Source organism: Bicyclus anynana, chromosome 12, assembly GCF_947172395.1.
Source record: "Bicyclus anynana chromosome 12, ilBicAnyn1.1, whole genome shotgun sequence".
Lineage (NCBI taxonomy): Eukaryota > Metazoa > Arthropoda > Insecta > Lepidoptera > Nymphalidae > Bicyclus > Bicyclus anynana.
In genome coordinates, this window is record NC_069094.1 from 2,888,053 (window position 1) to 2,906,876 (window position 18,824).

Here is an 18,824-nt window from a genome sequence, read left to right on the forward strand (position 1 = left end):
CGCTTGGTGGTACGTCTTTGCAGGTAGGGTGGTAACTAGCCACGGCCGGAACCAGACCTGGACCAATTAAGATACCTCAATCGGCCCAGCCGGGGATTGAACCCAGGACCTCCATCTTGTAAATCCACCGCGCATACCACTGCGCCACGAAGGCCGTCAGTTCGTTACTTCGTTCAGCGCTATAACCCTTTTGGGTCATTATTGTAGAATAATGACCCAAAAGGGATAATTAGCTGAGTGGGAAAAAAACGTCTACACGTTTTTTTCCAACTCAGCTTTTTTTTTTTTTTTTTTGTCTATTTCTCTTCACTAGATATGTCGGTGGTCGCATGTCAGGCCTACATATCTCAAAATGTAGCACGTGTATGACTTTCTATACAAAGAATATTAAAATTCGTTTGATGCGATGCGACGCGTCCGATGCATACGATGCAGATCTGACGCATCTCATGCCGCTCATCACTGATATTAAAATGTTCCAAGACATGTCTTTAGACAACGATGAATTTTGGACGTTAAAAATATCATAACTAAAAACAGCTCAAAATTAATATTAACCTTGTTTATATATCTATCTTATATTTGCGACTCAGTTTAGTCACTTAATATGTAAGTATATTTTTTAGCCTTATCACAATATTGTTATTAGGTATGTACCTGATTAAATCCAAACTGACATTGTAAAATGTAAAATTATAAGTGTAATTGCATGTTTCATACTATATGGACTTGAAAATAATGTACTTGTAATATTACTTATTAATACTTATTAATAAATAGGTAAAATAATCCCTGACTGAGATTGTGAATCTTCTCGTTTAAAGTCGCATATATATTACCCTCGTATATATTTTTTTTGGTAATAATGCGACACCCAGCAGTTTCACCCGCCCGTTCCCGTAGGAATAACAGCATAAAATATAGCCTACAGCACTCAAGGATAGTGTAGCTTCCAAACGGTGAAAAAAAAATTCAAATCGGTTCAGTAGTTTCGGTGATTATTCAATGCACACAGACAAACAAACAATTAAAACTTCCCTCTGTATAATATAGATAATGAGTTAATAGTATAGATAATGAGAAAAACATTTACAAATGTATCATTATGATGGCCGAAAGCTTTGTTGTTGCTACCCTAGGTACTCGTAGATAGTGAGTCATCATCATCATATCATATCAGCCGATGGACGTCCACTGCAAATGCGAATCCCTGCGACTCGCTTGATGTCGTCAGTCCACCTGGTGGAGGGTCGGCCAACACTGCGCTTACTAGTGCGGGGTCGCCATTCCAGCACTTTGGGATAGTGAGTACGGTTGCCAATTATGGAATTTGGACCATGGTGACCTTAAAACGCAGGTTTCAAAGCTCTAGATCCTCAATTGTGGAGCTATAAAATGTAATTAACCATCGACGCAAAAAGAGGGGTGTTATAAGTTTAACGTGTCTGTCTGTCAGTCTGTCTATGGCACCATAGCTCCCGAACGGATGAAGCGATTTCAATTTTTTTTTGTATCAAAGGTGAATTACGGACGAATGTTCTTAGACATGTTTGATGAAAATCGGTTGAGCCGTTTAAATGTTGTGGGGGGTGAAAGTTGGGAAGGACAACCGGATGTCTGCAAAAATATAGTGAGGTCTCAAATGAAAGCCCACTAAAAGAAAATATTGCCGACTTGATCGAGTAATTAATAATTTCATGACATTCGTGGGTGTTTCAAGATTTTCAATTTTTTGTTATTTTCTGGTATTAATTTCTATCATGAGAAATGATGTCTTGAGTCGTCAAGCTCTTAGTTTCATGACAAACCTTCAGCCTGCGTAAAATAAGGTAACGCAAGGTGTTACATACCTACATACGTAAAACACGGTAATCAGAAAAAAATTAGTCATTTATTATGACGTTGCATTATGACGTCTGCTTCAAATATGTTAGTCAGGGAATCATCATAGAAGGGGCAGATTAATGATAGCTTCAGCTTTATTTTGAGGAAAAATCCTAACATTTTAGTCATGAGTACAAGGGTTAACTTTGTTGGGCTTCATCTGTAAATTTACCTACCTACTTATTATGATATGATATGATGGAGCTAGATACAATTTACAGATTACTTTATGCATAGACATGTTACGTGCCTAGAAAATTTTAACCATTTGATTATGCATATTATACTAATATAATAAAAAATATTATTATTATTATAAAATCACCGCAAAAGTGATTCGAATTTAGCGAATCCACTGAGCTCACACATGTACAATTTGTGTGTTTACTTACATTATATATTTATGTATGTATGGTTTTTACACTTCCTAAACACACAACTTGACATTGTAAACAATATTTAGGTATTGTGTTTAAATAACTTTTTTAATAAGTGACTAAATGAAATTAAGACAATTATGCACATTTGTCCACCTCAGTGTCCGCCATCATCATCATCACCATCATTATCATCACCATCCCAGCCCGCTTGTTGTGAAATAAGTACAAAAAAATCAACACATAATACTAAAACCTGAATGTTATCTTTGGACTCTACCTCTACATACCTCTTTCTAGCGTCGAATGGTACATTAATTTCCGATTGGCCATTAAAACTGACAACAATATGTCTGAAAGTTTCTAAAGTAGAAAACGAAACCTTTTTTAAAGCCTGATATTAATGGAGACGCATTAATATCAGGCTTTAAAAAAGGTTTCGTTTTCTACTTACCATCAGACTGGTCATCTGCTTATTTAGTCAACATGACAAAAGAACTGGTATAAAAGTAAGCAAAAGTTACACCCAGTTAATGTCGCATAACCTCTTCGTAATTATCTCTTTGTTTAAATGTCACCAAGCGCTATGCGATAATAATTGTAGTTTTTTTTTAAATCAAAACTAGTTCCAGGCATGTGTCGGTCAAGTTACTTGGTGCGAAATGTCAATTATACGTGTATTGAGTTTTAGTTTCTTTTTTGTGTTAACTCAAGCCGAACAACTCAAGATGTGAACGAAGAGTTTAATGTTCTTTATTCAAAGGAAATAAAATGTAAGTTATCTGTTTCACTTATAATATACTCGCTTTGTGGTTTTACTCGTGTAACTGTACATTCTGTTTCTGGATGAATAACAGGATAATATTTCCCATTTCCCCTAGTCTTAACTATAATCTATATACAGGGTGTCCCGTAAATAGTACGATATACTACAGTAATTTATCAGCACATGGTATGACTGCATTGAAAGTAGGGATTTTTGTATTTTGTTTAAAAACCAATATAACTTAAAAATCATGAAATTTCGGCTAACATATTATATTGCGTTATTTTAATCAGATGATGATGATGTCAGCTATCATCCTGTAAAGTATGTCGTACTATTTACAGGACACCCTGTATATGTTCTAAACTTCATCCAAGTTTATACAGCCGTTCTGAAGGTACGTCCTAGTTTCATACGAGTTTTCGCATTTCATAGCTTTGCATAAATGATTTTTGATTTTCTGAAGAAGGTTCCTTCTCATAGTTCCAAGGTATCTCGAGACGTGAAAAAGAATAATGTCGACAAATAGAGAAAATATCGCTCTCTCTTTCGTTTCATTGCAACGAATGTCTAGTGATATATGACCTCCTAGACTCTAGGAGGTCACATAATTGGATACGTAGCAGAAGTGTACAAAGAAGTGACAAAGGAAGAACTGTTGACTGGATTAGATCCTGCGAGACCTTGCTTTGTGGGAAGTCTGATAGAGGAACATATAAGATCTGGTATAGCGATGTATCTTGAAGCGCATCAATGCAATGCTGAATAATTTGGTACTACAAGGAACATGGCTGACATACAGACTTCATTTAGTAGTATTAGCAGGAAATTCTGGGTTTCAATCATAGCTCAGAAAAAATCAATTAATTTTTAATATTTTCTAAATTGATTTTTGTCTATCTGTTATTAGACTTCTAAGTACTTACTTCTAAAGTCTTAAAACTAAGTAATTAATGACAATACTGGTAAATATAATGGGAGGACAGTAATAATTATATATTAGTTAATAATTATATCACTAATAAAATACAGTTAGGAAGGGTAATCTTAGAAGAAAGAAAAAGCAAGTTGAATAAGAAAGAATAATTGAGAAAAACGATTAATAAAATAAATTCTTCTTTATTAATTAATTATGGTATGAAATCAGATCAGTTAACAGTGAAAAATTAATATCTCGAATTGTTTGTTAATTTGACGTTTTTGTTGTTTTCTTAAAAACAATTTGCCTCACTTATTTGTTTTTGTAATCCATTGTCCTGTAAACTATTCATTAGAATACTGAGTGACGTATAAAAACTTGGATCGCAAATATTTTGCATCTTACTATTGCATTATTCACAACGTGCGTAAATGCTCTAGCGGAAATCCATACTTAATACTCACATAGGTAATGAAAATAAGTTAATTAGATTACCTACCTAATTGTCCTTATTACAGTGTGCGTTGTATTCTTACGCACGCGTCATTTGCTCGAACCTGTAGGCAGTTAAGGGCAATGATTATTTTATTCAATAGATATGTTAGATGGAAGTTGCGACACGGTTTATACTAGTGCAACTTCTATTATATTAATTATTTGGATTAACACATTTAAGTATACTTATATTAAATAAGCATGTACTTGTATATTGTATACTTAGTAGTAACTTTTAGTAATAAGGCTATTGTTTCATTTTTTATGTGTATTTTTCTTAAATAAAGATTATTATTATTATTATTATTATGTTACGTGCCTACAAAATCACCGCAAAAAGTGATACGAATTTAGTGACGCCACTCAGCGCCAAATGCAAAATGTTGCGTTTATTTACTGTATATATTTATGTATATATACTTAGTTTTTACACTTCCTAAACTCACAACTAGACATTGTAGACAATATTTAGGTATTATGTGTTTAAATAAGTTTCGTTTTTTAATAAACGAATAAGAAATTAGGACAATTATGCATATTGGTCCGCCTTAGTTTTGAAGCCCTATCTCTAGTATAAAATATCATTGTTTAAGGGTCTATTATCGTAAATTTATTTATGTATAGTCATGTTAATGACTCTTTGGTCTAGTGGTTAGGCTTTGGGTCATTGGTCTGGGTTCGAGCAAGAGTTAGACTTTGACTACAATCTCACCATGAAAAATGAGGCGCGCAAAAGAAAAAAATTCCACATCTCAATGTTAGTTTTGGTCAACAACGAACGTTATTTAAATAAATAATTCCTAAATATTGTCTACAATGTCGAGTTGTGTGTTCAGAAAGTGTAAAAACTATATATACATAAATAAATAATGGAATTAAAGACAAAATTATGCATGTGTGCTTTCAGTTTTGTAGCCTATTAGTCGGATCACTTTTTGCACTGATTTTGTAGGGTCGTAACCGATCTATAGTATAAAATTATCATTGCCTGATGGTAAATAATAATGCAATATTAGATGGAAGCGGGCTAACTAGTTGGAGAATGAAAAACCACACCCCTTTAGGTTTCTATACGACATCGTACCGGAACGCTGAATCGCATGGCTGTACGCCTCCCACCAGTCACAACCTGGACCAGTTAAGAAAACCTCAATCGGCCCAGCTGGGGATCGAATCCAGGACCTCAATGTTGATAATCCACCGCACATACCACTGTGCAACGCAAGCCGTCACGTCGGTGTATAAAATATTGAGCTTTTAATTTTTCCAAGTTATGCTAAGTTGACGAAAGTTGAGTTATACCAATGAAATGGTGCCTAAGAGGGGACGTTATTGTATATATTTTTTTTAATATTTGCCTTTTCTTTTTTTTTTAATATACAATATTTCTCATTGTCCCTGATCTTGGTATCAAGCATGTTGTTTTTTTTATGAAATCACAGACAAAGGTTAACACTAGCCCTAGGTTAACAAACCTATATCAGTAAAGTAAAAGTAAATAATACTCCGATGTTTGTAATGGTTGGTAAACCTTCCTACTACTTAATCTATACTAATATTATAACTCTGAAGAGTTTGTTTGTTTGTTTGATTGAACGCGCTAATCTCAGGAACTACTGGTCCGATTTGAAAAATTCTTTTAGTGTTAGATAGCCCATTTATTGAGGAAGGATATATTTTACTCCTGTATTCCTACGGGAACGAGAACCACGCGGGTGAAACCGCGCGGCGTCAGCTACTTTGTTAATATTTTGTTTGTATGTAATTTACTATTTTACGTAGGCTCTAAACTACTAAATGAATTTTAAGCATATTTTCAACAATAAAAAACTGAAAGAAAATGATGTAGGCTAAAAAATTTTTTTATAAATTAGAGATCCGTAAGAAAAACCAAATTATACGCGAACGAAGTTGCGGACATATTTTTTATATTCCTAATTAATAATGTCAAAGATTAATAGGAGCAAGCTCTTGTCTCTGTTTTTTGTACACAAGGCGGCGTGTTCTTTGAGATATTTTTTTGTTGACAGTACTACTACTACAGTATTACTACTATTCGGGTAATAAATATATAATAAATTCGGGTAAAGGTAATGAGGAAAATAATTCCTATACAATACAGTTTTACTCTGAACAGCAATACCTGTTAACCGCATTTATTAAACATTATCAAATGCTAAAATTAGTTTATGACGTCTAGTGGTATACATTTAAACGTAGATAATTAAGTTTACAATGTAATATGTCTTTATACAATCCTTTCCTTAAATAGTAAAAAAACATAGTATTATAAAATGCATGTGCAAATGTCTTATTGCTTACCTAACCTAACGAATCAATGTATTAACATTCCGTATTTAATGTATAAGAAATTAAATATCACGTGTCTCAAACGGTGAAGGAAAAACATCGTGAGGAAATCTGCATACCATAGAATATTCTTAGTTCTCTGTGAATGTCTGCCAATCCGCATTGGGCCAGCGTGGCGGACTATTGGCCTAACCCCTCTCATTCTGAGAGGAGACTCGAGCTCAGCAGTGACCCGAATATGGGTTGATAACGATTCAATATAATTAAAACGGTGTATTTTATAACCGACTTCAAAAAATGGAGGAGGTTCTCAATTCGAGTACATCACCGAGTTAGCATCGCCTTCAAACTGATCAGTAGGTAGAATACGATGTTATTTTTCGCCTTTTAGTTTAATCGGTACGTTTTATGTTTTTGAGGTCGGTTGATTTTTTTATATAAAGTTTTTATTTAAAGTACTTAGAAGAATTGTAATCAAATATGTAGGTACGTAGGTAACTATAAATTTATACAGAACCCTCGGTGAGGAGTCCGACTCGCGCTTGTCCAGTTTTTTAAAGGTATAATGACAAAAAAATATCTAGTAATCCTTACCTTCACAATTACAATCTAGCTTTAAATCTATAGCTATATGCGAGAAGACGCTATATGAATCCTAATTCTCCTAGTAACTAGCCTCTTACTATGAGAGAAACTGTCGTTGGAAACTGTCGCTGGGTACAATAAATACTAAGCTGGCACCTGCTGCGCATAATTAAAGGAGAAATTGAATAGTTTATTTGAGATTTTTTTTTATTTAATGACAGTTTGACTGCGATATCACATGCGTTTAGTGACAGTCAAAGATGGTAGCGGTATAATATAACTTGGAATCCATTGACTTTTGACTTTTTTGACTTTTTGGAATTCACGGGCTTTGATGCCAAAGCGTCGGTACGCTGTTTCGGCAAAGCTCAGTAAATTATCCTACTAATATTATAAACGCGAAAGTTTGTATGGATGTTTGTTACTCTTTAACGCCGCTACTACTTAAGCGATTTGGCTGAAATTTGGAATGGAAATGGATTTTACTCTGGATTAACATACAGGTTACTTTTCATCCTGAAAAAATCCATGGATTCCCGAGATTTCCGAAAACTGATGTTTTTGATGATATGAATGTTTGTTACTCTTTCACGGCTCGACTACTGAACCGAATTAGCTGAAATTTTGTGTTAAGATATATTATAGCCTGGATTAACAGATGGGCTACTTTTATCCCGGAAAAATACATGGTTCCCGAGGGATTGTCCGCTATTATAATATAAAGGGTACCGCGATCATAAATATTCCTGCGCTAATCGAGCTGTTAGAAATAAGTCGGGATGATGGCAAGAGACCTGATGGATTCACCTGGTTCCATGGAAAACGAAAAAGACGGGGCGTAATGTGGGATACTACATGCGTTGACAGATTGGCTATGTGTCATATCAGGGAGACAGAATCAAGACAGGGAGCTGCAGCTGAAAAAGCTGACACTGATAACTGGCAAAAGTATGCCTCTCTGACCGAGAGTTACATAATTAATTGTTTGTGATGTAATGGGATAAATGAGAGCCGTGATAGCCCAGTGGATATGACCTCTGCCTCCGATTCCGGAGGGTGTGTGTTCGAATCCGGTCCGGAGCATGCACCTCCAACTTTTCAGTTGTGTGCATTTTAAGAAATTAAACATTACGTGAAACATCAAACGGTGAAGGAAAACATCGTGAGGAAACCTGCATACCAGAGAATTTTCTTAATTCTCTGCATGTGTGAAGTCTGCCAATCCGTATTGGGCCAGCGTGGTGGACTAATTGGCCTAACCCCTCTCATTCTGAGAGGAGATTCGAACTTAGCAGTGAGTCGAATATGGGTTGATAATGATGAATATAAAGGGCCATGGAGTTGAATTATGAACTGGTCATTATGATCACTACCCTAAGCCAGTTAATCCGCAGTTGAGCAGCGGGGTGGATCTAAGCTCGGCTTTTGACAGCCTCTGTGGCGCAGTGGCATGCGCGGTGGAATTACAAGATGGAGGTCCTGGGTTCAGCTGGGCCGATTGAGGTTTTCTTAATTGGTCCAAGTCTGGCTGGTGGGAGGCTTCGGCCGTGGTTAGTTGCCACTCTACTGACAAAGACGTACTGTCAAACGATTTAGCGTTCCGGTACGATGTCGTATAGAAACCGAAATGGGTGTGGATATTCATCCTATGCCTAACAAGTTATTCTGCTTCGGCCTTAGATTGCATCATCATTTACCATCAGGTGAGTTTGCAGTCAAGGGCTAACTTGTAAGGGATTAAAAAAAGCTCCATTTCCTCTAACCTATATGGAGGAAGGTCGCCCTGTAAAAGTCTGTAATAATTCTTATATAATATAACTAGTAGACGCCGCGCCGTTTCACCCGCGTGGTTCCCGTTCATGTCGGAATACGGGCATAAAATATAGCCTATAGCCTTCCTCGATAAATGGGCTATCTAACACTGAAAGAATTTTTCAAATCGGACCACTAATTCCTGAGATTAGCGCGTTCAATCAAACAAACAAACAAACAAACAAACTCTTCAGCTTTATAATATTAGTATAGATGTAACTATTGTTCAATAGGTAATTTAATTAAGACAACAACAATAATATTTACTATATTACAATGTGGAAACCACGGTTTTCCCATAATTTCGAAAAAATTATGCAATTGGAAATTATCCTGCATTACGTATACAAATCAAAGAGGTGTGGGTTGGTCATGGATGACATAGATGCTTTAATGTCAAAGTCAGATTTAGCTTAAGGGGTTTTCCTTACACTATCTGAGTTAACCACGTCATAATACTGTATCTACGTTGCATGTTTTGACTGTAAATGGGCATTGTCTATATTAGATGCGACGTACAGTGAGCTAGATAAACTCGTAACAAACATACAAAAGATGGGTTTCGGATAGCGTGATTAAAATGCATTTTAAAAGAGTAGGTAACTGTTTTAAGTATTGGGAAATCCTTATGGCCACGAATAGGTGAAGAGGTTAAGTTGGAATTATTCGTATTAAAGGCCCGGGGTGTTGCAACTCGTCACTTTGAAACGCCTTCGAATACAATAGCAATGAACGCAAAGATAACCTAAGCTATCTTTGTTTTATCCTGCAACTGTAACAACAAATAAATAATGGGTATTGCACATTCATAAGGATTTTCCAATGAATTATAAAAACCATAGTAGAACGTAGTGAACCAAAAAATAGAGCAGATAATCTAAAAATAAAATAAAGTCATGCATTCTTTTATTATATTTTATTTTTTAAATGAAAATAATGGATGTATCGTTACGGTTTCTCATTTTGGATGTATGAATAAATAAAATATTCAAAAGAAATATGTAGCATGTCAATTTAATGTCTTGAAGAATATCTAATTTATATGAAGTCAAATTATAGTACTTAACATTAAAATGTATTAGTGAAAATATTAGAATAGAATAGAATAGAATAGAATAGAAATCATTTATTTGTTAACACAACACATAACTACATAATAACTTAAAACCAATACATATATATATAGAAAATATGTTGTGCCAAAAAAATGGACCTGACTCAGCTATTACTATATTTACATAGTGCCATATTTTTATTTAAAAAGTTAAACGATAAGCATATTTATAATATGCTTTTAATATATGAGATATATAAGATATTATCTGTGATAGCCCAGTGAATAGGATCTCTGCTTTTGATTCGGAGAGCATAGGTTCGAATCCGATCAGAGGCATGTACCTCAAATATTTTAGTTATATGTAGGTATATTAAGAAATTAAATATCACGTGTCTCAAACAGTGAAAGAATATCGTGAGGAAACCTGCACACCAGAGAATTTTCTTAAACCTCTCCGCGTTTTCTTAAACCCCTCACATTCTGGAGGAGACTCGTGCTCAACAGTGGGCCAAATATGGGTTGTTAATGAATATAAGGTATAGAAATATTTCTTTGTTCAAATAAAGAGCTAAGATTTGAACAACAGTAGTTAATGGGTATACTTACTTGTAAAGTTAGCTTAAGTTTTAAAATTACATACTTGCAATCTATTGTTTCGTATTACTAATAATAACAATAAATGGGCGTTCGTTTTAAGTCCACCAAGATGTTAGCGACAAAATAAATATAATTTGAGTCGAGTCGTTTTAGACGCGGCAGTTATTCAGCGCAGTGTAAGTTGCGCGCGAATCAGCATTCCCGTCCGCCGCAGACTGAGTCTTTGTTTATATAGCTTTAGCGTTTCATTGACCGGCACAATTCGCGCTTTATTCGCTCTAACCGCACGTGTCATTTGTTTAAACAATACACAAGTTTCTGCGGTGATATTTATACGAATTATTTCAAAACTATTTACCCTAAACTCGAGATTTAGTAATTATATTATTTTAGTTATTTAAAGTGAACAGAGGAATATTGAAGTGATCAAAATGCTGCCTGCTACGTGTTTTGTTGTTTTTGTAAGTACTTTTAATTAATTACTAGCTAGTCTCCCTGTCTTCACGCAGTATCCTAGAACCATTTCAGTAGTTCTTTCTATTGGTGAAAATTGTATGAAACTTGGTAATCTTCCATACAAAAACCAAACTCATTATAACAATAAAACGTATTTATTATAAGTAGTAGATTTTAGCACCAACATAGCTAATACATTTTTACAAGTCTAAGATAAATTCCTACCAATCTACCACACAGTAAAGTTTTTTGCAACGGAGCTTAAAGGATTAATATTAACATATAATATGAGGCTATAAAAGGTTGCCTCGCATATAGGGAAGTGATAGGCCATATTTTGTATGTGCCTAAGTGATGCATGCAGCATGCAAGCATTGTTGAGTAATAAACAATAGATCCAGGGATCGCTTCGCAGTTTAGATCGTGCCGCGTTGCATCAGCTCATGACTAAGGGCCCCGTAAGGGTTCGAAACTAGTCGGGCATACTCCGACGTTGTATCACGCGAGTTATATAAATACTTATAATACAATGACCATAATAAAGTATGATCAAAATTAGTAAAGGCGTTCAAACGAAAGTGTTACTTTCTCATTTATAGTATTATACTAGTCCTAGAAGTACCATATCTAGTTAACCTGGCAAGAGGACCTAATCCACTCTCCTATTTCAAAGAGAAATCGGAGAAAGTAAATGGCTATAAGTAGGTACTAGCGGCGAAGAGTCCAAGGTAACCGATTCCCGCCGGGTTATCTTTTAAAAATCCATACATATTCATTGTTACAATGAATATATGAGAAATATATTCATTACAACAATATATAATTATATGAACATATGGAGATATTTATGGATATGTGAGAAACCGGAGTTTGTATCGCGCTGTATGAATTTCCTTTTCTTTGGGACGGCTTACCTTCCTCTAATTTCCATCCTACGCCACTGGTAGATAGGGTACATCGACACGTTACAAGACTTGGCAACTAATATGTACGTTTTTGAATATGTAGAACATCTCGTAAATAAAAAATTCAGGTTTTCTGCTTTTCATTTGGGGTTTCCCTGGGGTTTATCTTCCGTGTAAAAAACATAACTGGGGCAAAGTCGGGACAGGCTACTAGTAACTCATATAAATATTAAACACCGTAGCCATAATAAATTATAAATTGTGTATAAAATTGCTTTAATCTTTATAGCTTCATTATGTATTCTCGAGGCAGCAAAAATGCTATTAGCGGAATGATTGTAAAAGATTTATTATGACAGCAAATTATATACTTGGGTACATTTTGTATTCTATGTATGTATCATATTAACTCGGTATATACGTAATATTTAAGTTGGTAGCTTCTAGCTCCATATGTTATATGTTGTATGTCTTTAGACCAGTTGTTTGATAGGCAATTGGCCATAAAGTTCTAGATTCGATGCTAAACTAGATAGAAAAAACCATACTAGACCTTCCTAAGTAATATTATAAATATTTATGGGAATTCGTTTGTTACGCTTTCACGCCTAAGCCTAAGAATGCTACATTATCTGCGAGTAGCATAGGCTATATTTCATTCTCTATTCCCATGGAAATTGGGAACTACGCAGGCGAAACATCATAGTAATATTATAATATTGTGAATGCAAATATTTTATTAGTTGTACCAGCTTATCCGCTGAACCTATTTTTATAAATTTTCATACAGATATAAATGTGACCGTAGAGAAGAATACTGGTTACTGTTTGTTAAATTGAATGAACATTTTTAGGTTTGCCAATGAATGTAAAGAAAACTGATGAGCGCAAAATGTGTTACTTTTCACTTACTTTCGATGTGCTACATGGTACAATACGAAATACTTAATTTAATATAATTAGGTATTAATGTATTTATTATCTTTCGCAGGTCACGGTTCTGAACCTCCATATCACCGCAGCAAACGTTGCAGCACCACGTAAGTTACCATTTTATTACAATATAGGTAAACCCCACCCAGCGAACAAGATGTCTTCCGTCCATCTAGTGTCGACCAACACTGCGCTTTCCGGTGCTGGGTCGCCATTTTAGCACCTTAGAATTCCATCGACTGTTCAAACTATATGCCCTGCGCAATGCCCATTCATAGTGACGACTCGAGACCGTGGTGTTTTGAAGTCTATGCAAGAGGCCCATGTCCAGCAATGGACATCCATCGGCTGTTAATGTTGATTATAGTGATGATATAACCCCCAGCCTGCATTGGATCAGTGTGGGTATTAACTCCAAAAAACCCCTGTCTTATAGAAAGCAGTCCTATTGGAGTGTTAAATCCACTCCAATAGGACTGTTTTCTATAAGAAATGAAAAGGAATGATGACTTAAATTACCTACTTTTTACAAATTAAAGTTATGCTAAATCGGCCTAATGTACTTTAAAAGTTGCTACATTTCGGCTGAATGTGTACCTACCCAAAAGCTCCAGGATATTATAACCTCCATCAACTTTACTCTCGCCTAATTTTCTCTCTCCGTGTCGTGTTCTTCATTACTGAGGGTCGTGACCCCTATCACACATTCACGACTTTTTCCCCACACGATGTCACGCCATGCGACTCAGCTTTTCGCGATTTGTAGAGATTCGTGTACTTTTGTAACGATAGTGGTGCGGATTTGATCTAACCAACGCATCGGGCTACGTCCTCGAGGTCTCTTCTTTTCCACTTTGCCAGTGAAAACAAGTTTCTCTGAGTTATCTCCTCTCCTGGCAATGTGATCGAAGTAGTCGAGGATCCTCTGAAGACAAGTGGTGGAAAGTCTTTATGAGATGTTAAGTTTCAACGCCGATGCATTGGTCCTATGCGCTTTCCACGGCATTTCGCCTAATTTTATAATAGTTATAATTTTGTATTTTTCTTTAATATGCTTGCTAATGATTGTCTTTCTCTCCATGAAGGTGACATGCCAATCCAGTTCCCTGATCAACCTCCACCACAAGCCTTAGCCCTTGTCGCGGCAGACGATGACGACGTCCCAGCCTCCTGCCACAACCTCACGTACTGCACCGTGAAGCCTAAGAACTACCCAGAAGAGAGGTTCAACAAGATGTTTAAAGACTATGTAAGACTTTCGTTACTAATCAATTTATTTTACCGTGGCTAGTTGCCTCGACTGGTGACAGAAGGGCTGGCCCATTTTTTGCACAAAGGATCAGCCTGGCTGTCCAGATTTTTCCTGACCTAACCTAACTGATCTAAATTGAGATTCTACGTACAAAATATCACTTAGTATAAATAATAAAATATCACATAGAGTAGGTAGATCTGTGATGACTTTGGTCAGTTGATATTGTGATTTTTATTAAAGGCTTCAAAAACATGTAAATATTGTAACATACTTCAGAGCCCAGCATTAATACTATAAAATAAATACAAACTAATCATCTCAGCCGTTTTACGGTAAAAATTGTCCAGATCCGACAATAACGGTTTGGCTTCGAATTCTGCCAGACATCAGACAAGTTGATCTATGTTGTAAGAGCGAAAAAAAGTTAGTTCCTTTTCTACACATTTTTGCCAAGCTATACGCTCGTTGAACGAATAAAATAAAAATGGAACTATCTTAACAAAATGATTGTATTTTATAGAAACCTGTACACCAACCTAAGCTGGTTGAGGATCTGACCAACAAGTTCGGAGAAGAAGGAGAGAACTGTGCTGTGGAGTTATCTGTAAGTTTTTTCATATAAATTAACATTTATGCGAATTTCCAATTATGAATATCATTAGCTTCTACAATCCATCATTAATAAGCCCATCAACCCGCATTGAAGCCACGTGGTGGTTAAGTTTTATATCCTCTTTAAGAAGTGAAGCTTGGGACTGTAGAATGCCGTTAAAATAGGGTCATTTGCAGGCCATTAAAAATAGGATAAGTAATGATAACTTATCTGAAAAAAATAGACCCGCAGTTTTTCGACCCGTGGATTTCCCGTTCTTACAAGAGTGAATGCTATTAATAAAATATTATTTAACCGACTTCAAAAAAAAGGTTCTCAATTCGACGCGTTTTTTATGTTTGTATGTTACCGCAAAACTTATATAACTTAATAACTTCGTCATTTGTTAACCAATTTTGAGAATTATTTTTTTGTTTGAAAGAGTATACTTTCCAGATTGGTCCCATTTAATTTTTATGAAAGTAATTTTATCATAAAATTAAAAATAACTGAAATGCGTTTTTGAAGTCGGTTCCATTTTTGTACCAAAAAGATTATTATAAAAACGGTTTAGGCGTGAGAGAGTGACAAACAAACTCTCATTCGCATTTATAGTATTAGTTCTATTTATATTATGCTTAATGGATCATATATTTGCAGAACGAGCCTTTATACAAAGTGCGAGAGAAAAGAGATCAGCCATGGCGCACTGTCATCCAGGCGCCGGGCCACGACTACTTGCAACGAGTGCGGCTAGAGAAGTGCAGGTAACTACTGCATAACTACTATTAAATACTATCATCATCATCATCATCATATCAGCCGATGGACGTCCACTGCAGGTCATAGACCTTTTGTAGGGACTTCCAAACATCACGATACTGAGCCACCTGCATCCAGCGAATCCCTGCGACTCGCTTGATTGTACTGCGCGTACGGGGTCGCCATTCCAGCACTTTGGGACCCCAACGTCCATCGGCTCTTCGAACTAAGTGCCCCGCCCATTGCCACTTCAGCTTCGCAACTCGTTGAGCTATGTCGTGACTTTGGTTCTTTTGCGGATCTCCTCATTTCTGATTCGATCACGCAGAGATACTCCTAACATAGCTCGTTCCATCGCCCGCTGTGTGACTCTGAGCTTTCTCATGAGGCCCATAGTTAGCGACCAAGTCTCGGAACCATAGGTCATCACTGTGCATATATACCTACTAAGTATACTGCCAATACATCATCGTATTGTCTAATTAAAAGTATTGTCATTTCTTTGCTTTAACTGCGCTCCCTTTTTTTTTCAAATCCCACAGGGACCATAGATTTTTCTACTCCAAGGTTCATTTACTACGTAGACCTAATTTAATCCAAATCGGTTTTGTGGTTTAGCCGTGAATAGGCAACAGACAAACGGACAATTATACGGATCATTTTTTTTCCTTTCGAATTTTTAATTAGGTATAGGATGACAAAAACCTATTTGACACTTCAAATTTTTCAACTTTAGTCCGCCTGAATAAAGGGTGTTATTATCATCTACCAATATGCCAAATTTCATCAAAATCTATCCCGTAGTTTTTACGTGAACTCTTTCAAGTAAAAACATTTATAGTGGGAAATTAAGCGAATCAAAAAAATCAAAATCAAAATTCATTTATTTCAAGTAGGCTCAATTTACAAGCACTTTTGACACGTCAGTTGACTATTTGAAGATTCTACCATCGGTTCGGAAGGCAGGTTCTGCTGAGAAGATACCGGCAAGAAACTCAACAGTTGCTCTTTTGAAATGAAAAAGTCATACAGTACTATAATTTACAATTGATAACAATTACAATTTCTTATAGTTTTACTTCCTGTGTGGTGGAAGCTGATCCAAAAAAAAAATATATAAACAGACTTTCGTATAATATCACAGTGCCGCTAAGTGGAAAAAATAAACACATATTCGAACTTTCCCATGTATTTTGTTTAAACCACCTACATTTATAGCCAAAAAAAATATTTTTAAATAAAATTTTTAAAATATTTTTAACAATATCTTTTTTTTATTTAGTAATGAAGGAGCGCCTTGCTTCGAGTCTTTCTGCATGGGAGGAGGAGATTTCACTCCCGTCTGTCAGCAGAAGTATTACACTTGGGAGGTTCTCGTGGCGAAAGGAGACAACGAATCAGAGAAGATCGAAGCGAAACTACCTGGAGCTTGCTCTTGCTATGCTACGAAAGTCGAATTCAAAAACAGATTTGGTGCCGACAAGCCTAATTCTACAGGTCAAAAAAAACCTAAAAAGCCTTGAAAAAGACACTCGATTACTGTTGTTATTTAAATTTTTGAGCCTTATTTTATGATTTTTAAATATTAATTTGTCAGCTGTATTAAAAATAACATCATATTTTCTACCTATTGATCACTTTGAAGTCTATGCCAAGCCCGTGTGGTGTTGGTATTGGTACGTTAACAAAAATCTTTATGATAGGTACGGAACCTTGAATGAATATATGACTGGCTTGGCACCGACTTCAAAGCGATCAATAGGTACAAAAATATTATAATGTTATTTTCCCTTTTTACGTACGTACGTTAATGTTTTGAAGTCGGTTGTATTTTTTTAAAATAATCATATAAAGTATTGTTTTCGATTTATGACTTAGGAAGAGATGTTTATACTGAACCTTCGGTTGGTCCGATTCTCACTTGTTCAGATTTTTTCCATTTCGTTTCGGATTTTTAGCCTTCTATATATTAACAAAGTGTGTCATAAATGATGTTGTATGCTTCGTATGTAGACATCCTTAGAGTATGATATTAGTGTGAATGAGGTGTGAATAAACAAACAGACATAATACTTAACATAATAATAAAAAATAACGCATTTTAAAATAAGTATATTATATAAAATTTTTAAATTAAAGTTCTGGCACCGATTAGTTTAAATTAAATTTAAAATTATGGTATGATATAAAACGTTACTTAATTTTAATTATAGTAAGACAGTTAATTTTAGCTGTTATAGTATATTAATAACAGTTAAAATTTGAACTGACTAAAGAGGCTTTCTATTAGGTAGGTTTTTAATTTTAGTTTAATAAATAAAAAATGTTCCAACAGTATATTAAGTGAAGTGAGACTAAGCTATTTGGTTGCAAAATGATTGTAGTGTATATTTTATGTATAAAACTGTAATATATATACTCAGAGGCACAATTATCCGCCCACTTTAACATGTCGCGTGTATAATAAAGTGGGCGGATAATTGTGCCTCTGAGTATATTATGCAGCCTTTAAAGTTTTACAGGATGAGAACCTATAATAGAACTTTGGAAAATTGTCAGCCCTTGTATGAAGGTTCCTTAGGTTTTCGCTCTTTCATATTATTGACAACTTGCTTAGGTTTATATATAGCTGTAGGTTATTTATTTTGATGAAAATAATTGTTACATTATTTTTTACTTTGTAAATAAATTAATTATGAAAACAATTTGATTATAATACTCATTGTTCTAACGAATGTTTGTTACGAATGAACCAATAAAGTTATTTTCTAAAAAAAATATTTATTATTTTTTATATTACTGCCTACCTCTTTGGAATAGGAATTTTAAATTTTAAAATTTGTCTATCTATACTACAAGCCTTTCTTGATGGTTACTATTTACCAACAAAGAAATTAGAAATGAAGGAAGAAAACGCATGTCATTTTATAACTTATTTATTTTATGTTATGTATGATTTGTTTATAAAATGTTATATAAAATATATTAATCATATTTAATTGTACTAAGCTTATTAATCAAATTTGTTTTCATTAATTTAAGAACAAGTTATTTATAATTTTCGACTTCGATTATTCTTCGATTTCGTAGGCTGAGCAGATTGAGATTTTCCTAATTTG

General features: G+C 34.9%; 1 protein-coding gene across 2 annotated transcripts; it reads left to right on the forward strand.

Moving 5' to 3' along the window:
* Positions 1 to 2,937: 2,937 nt before the first annotated feature.
* LOC112046257 (uncharacterized) lies at positions 2,938 to 18,483 on the forward strand. Of its 2 annotated transcripts, none has more exons than XM_052884630.1 (6): positions 2,938 to 3,034; positions 13,155 to 13,203; positions 14,182 to 14,345; positions 14,872 to 14,955; positions 15,604 to 15,710; positions 16,988 to 18,483. In XM_052884630.1, the coding sequence occupies exons 3-6, from the start codon at positions 14,187 to 14,189 to the stop codon at positions 17,226 to 17,228; spliced, it is 591 nt and encodes a 196-aa protein (XP_052740590.1). In that variant the 5' UTR covers positions 2,938 to 3,034; positions 13,155 to 13,203; positions 14,182 to 14,186; the 3' UTR covers positions 17,229 to 18,483. The 2 variants fall into 2 exon arrangements, with proteins under 2 accessions (XP_052740590.1, XP_023938619.2); XM_024082851.2 differs by lacking the exon at positions 2,938 to 3,034 and adding an exon at positions 11,059 to 11,263.
* The last annotated feature ends 341 nt before the right edge of the window (positions 18,484 to 18,824 follow it).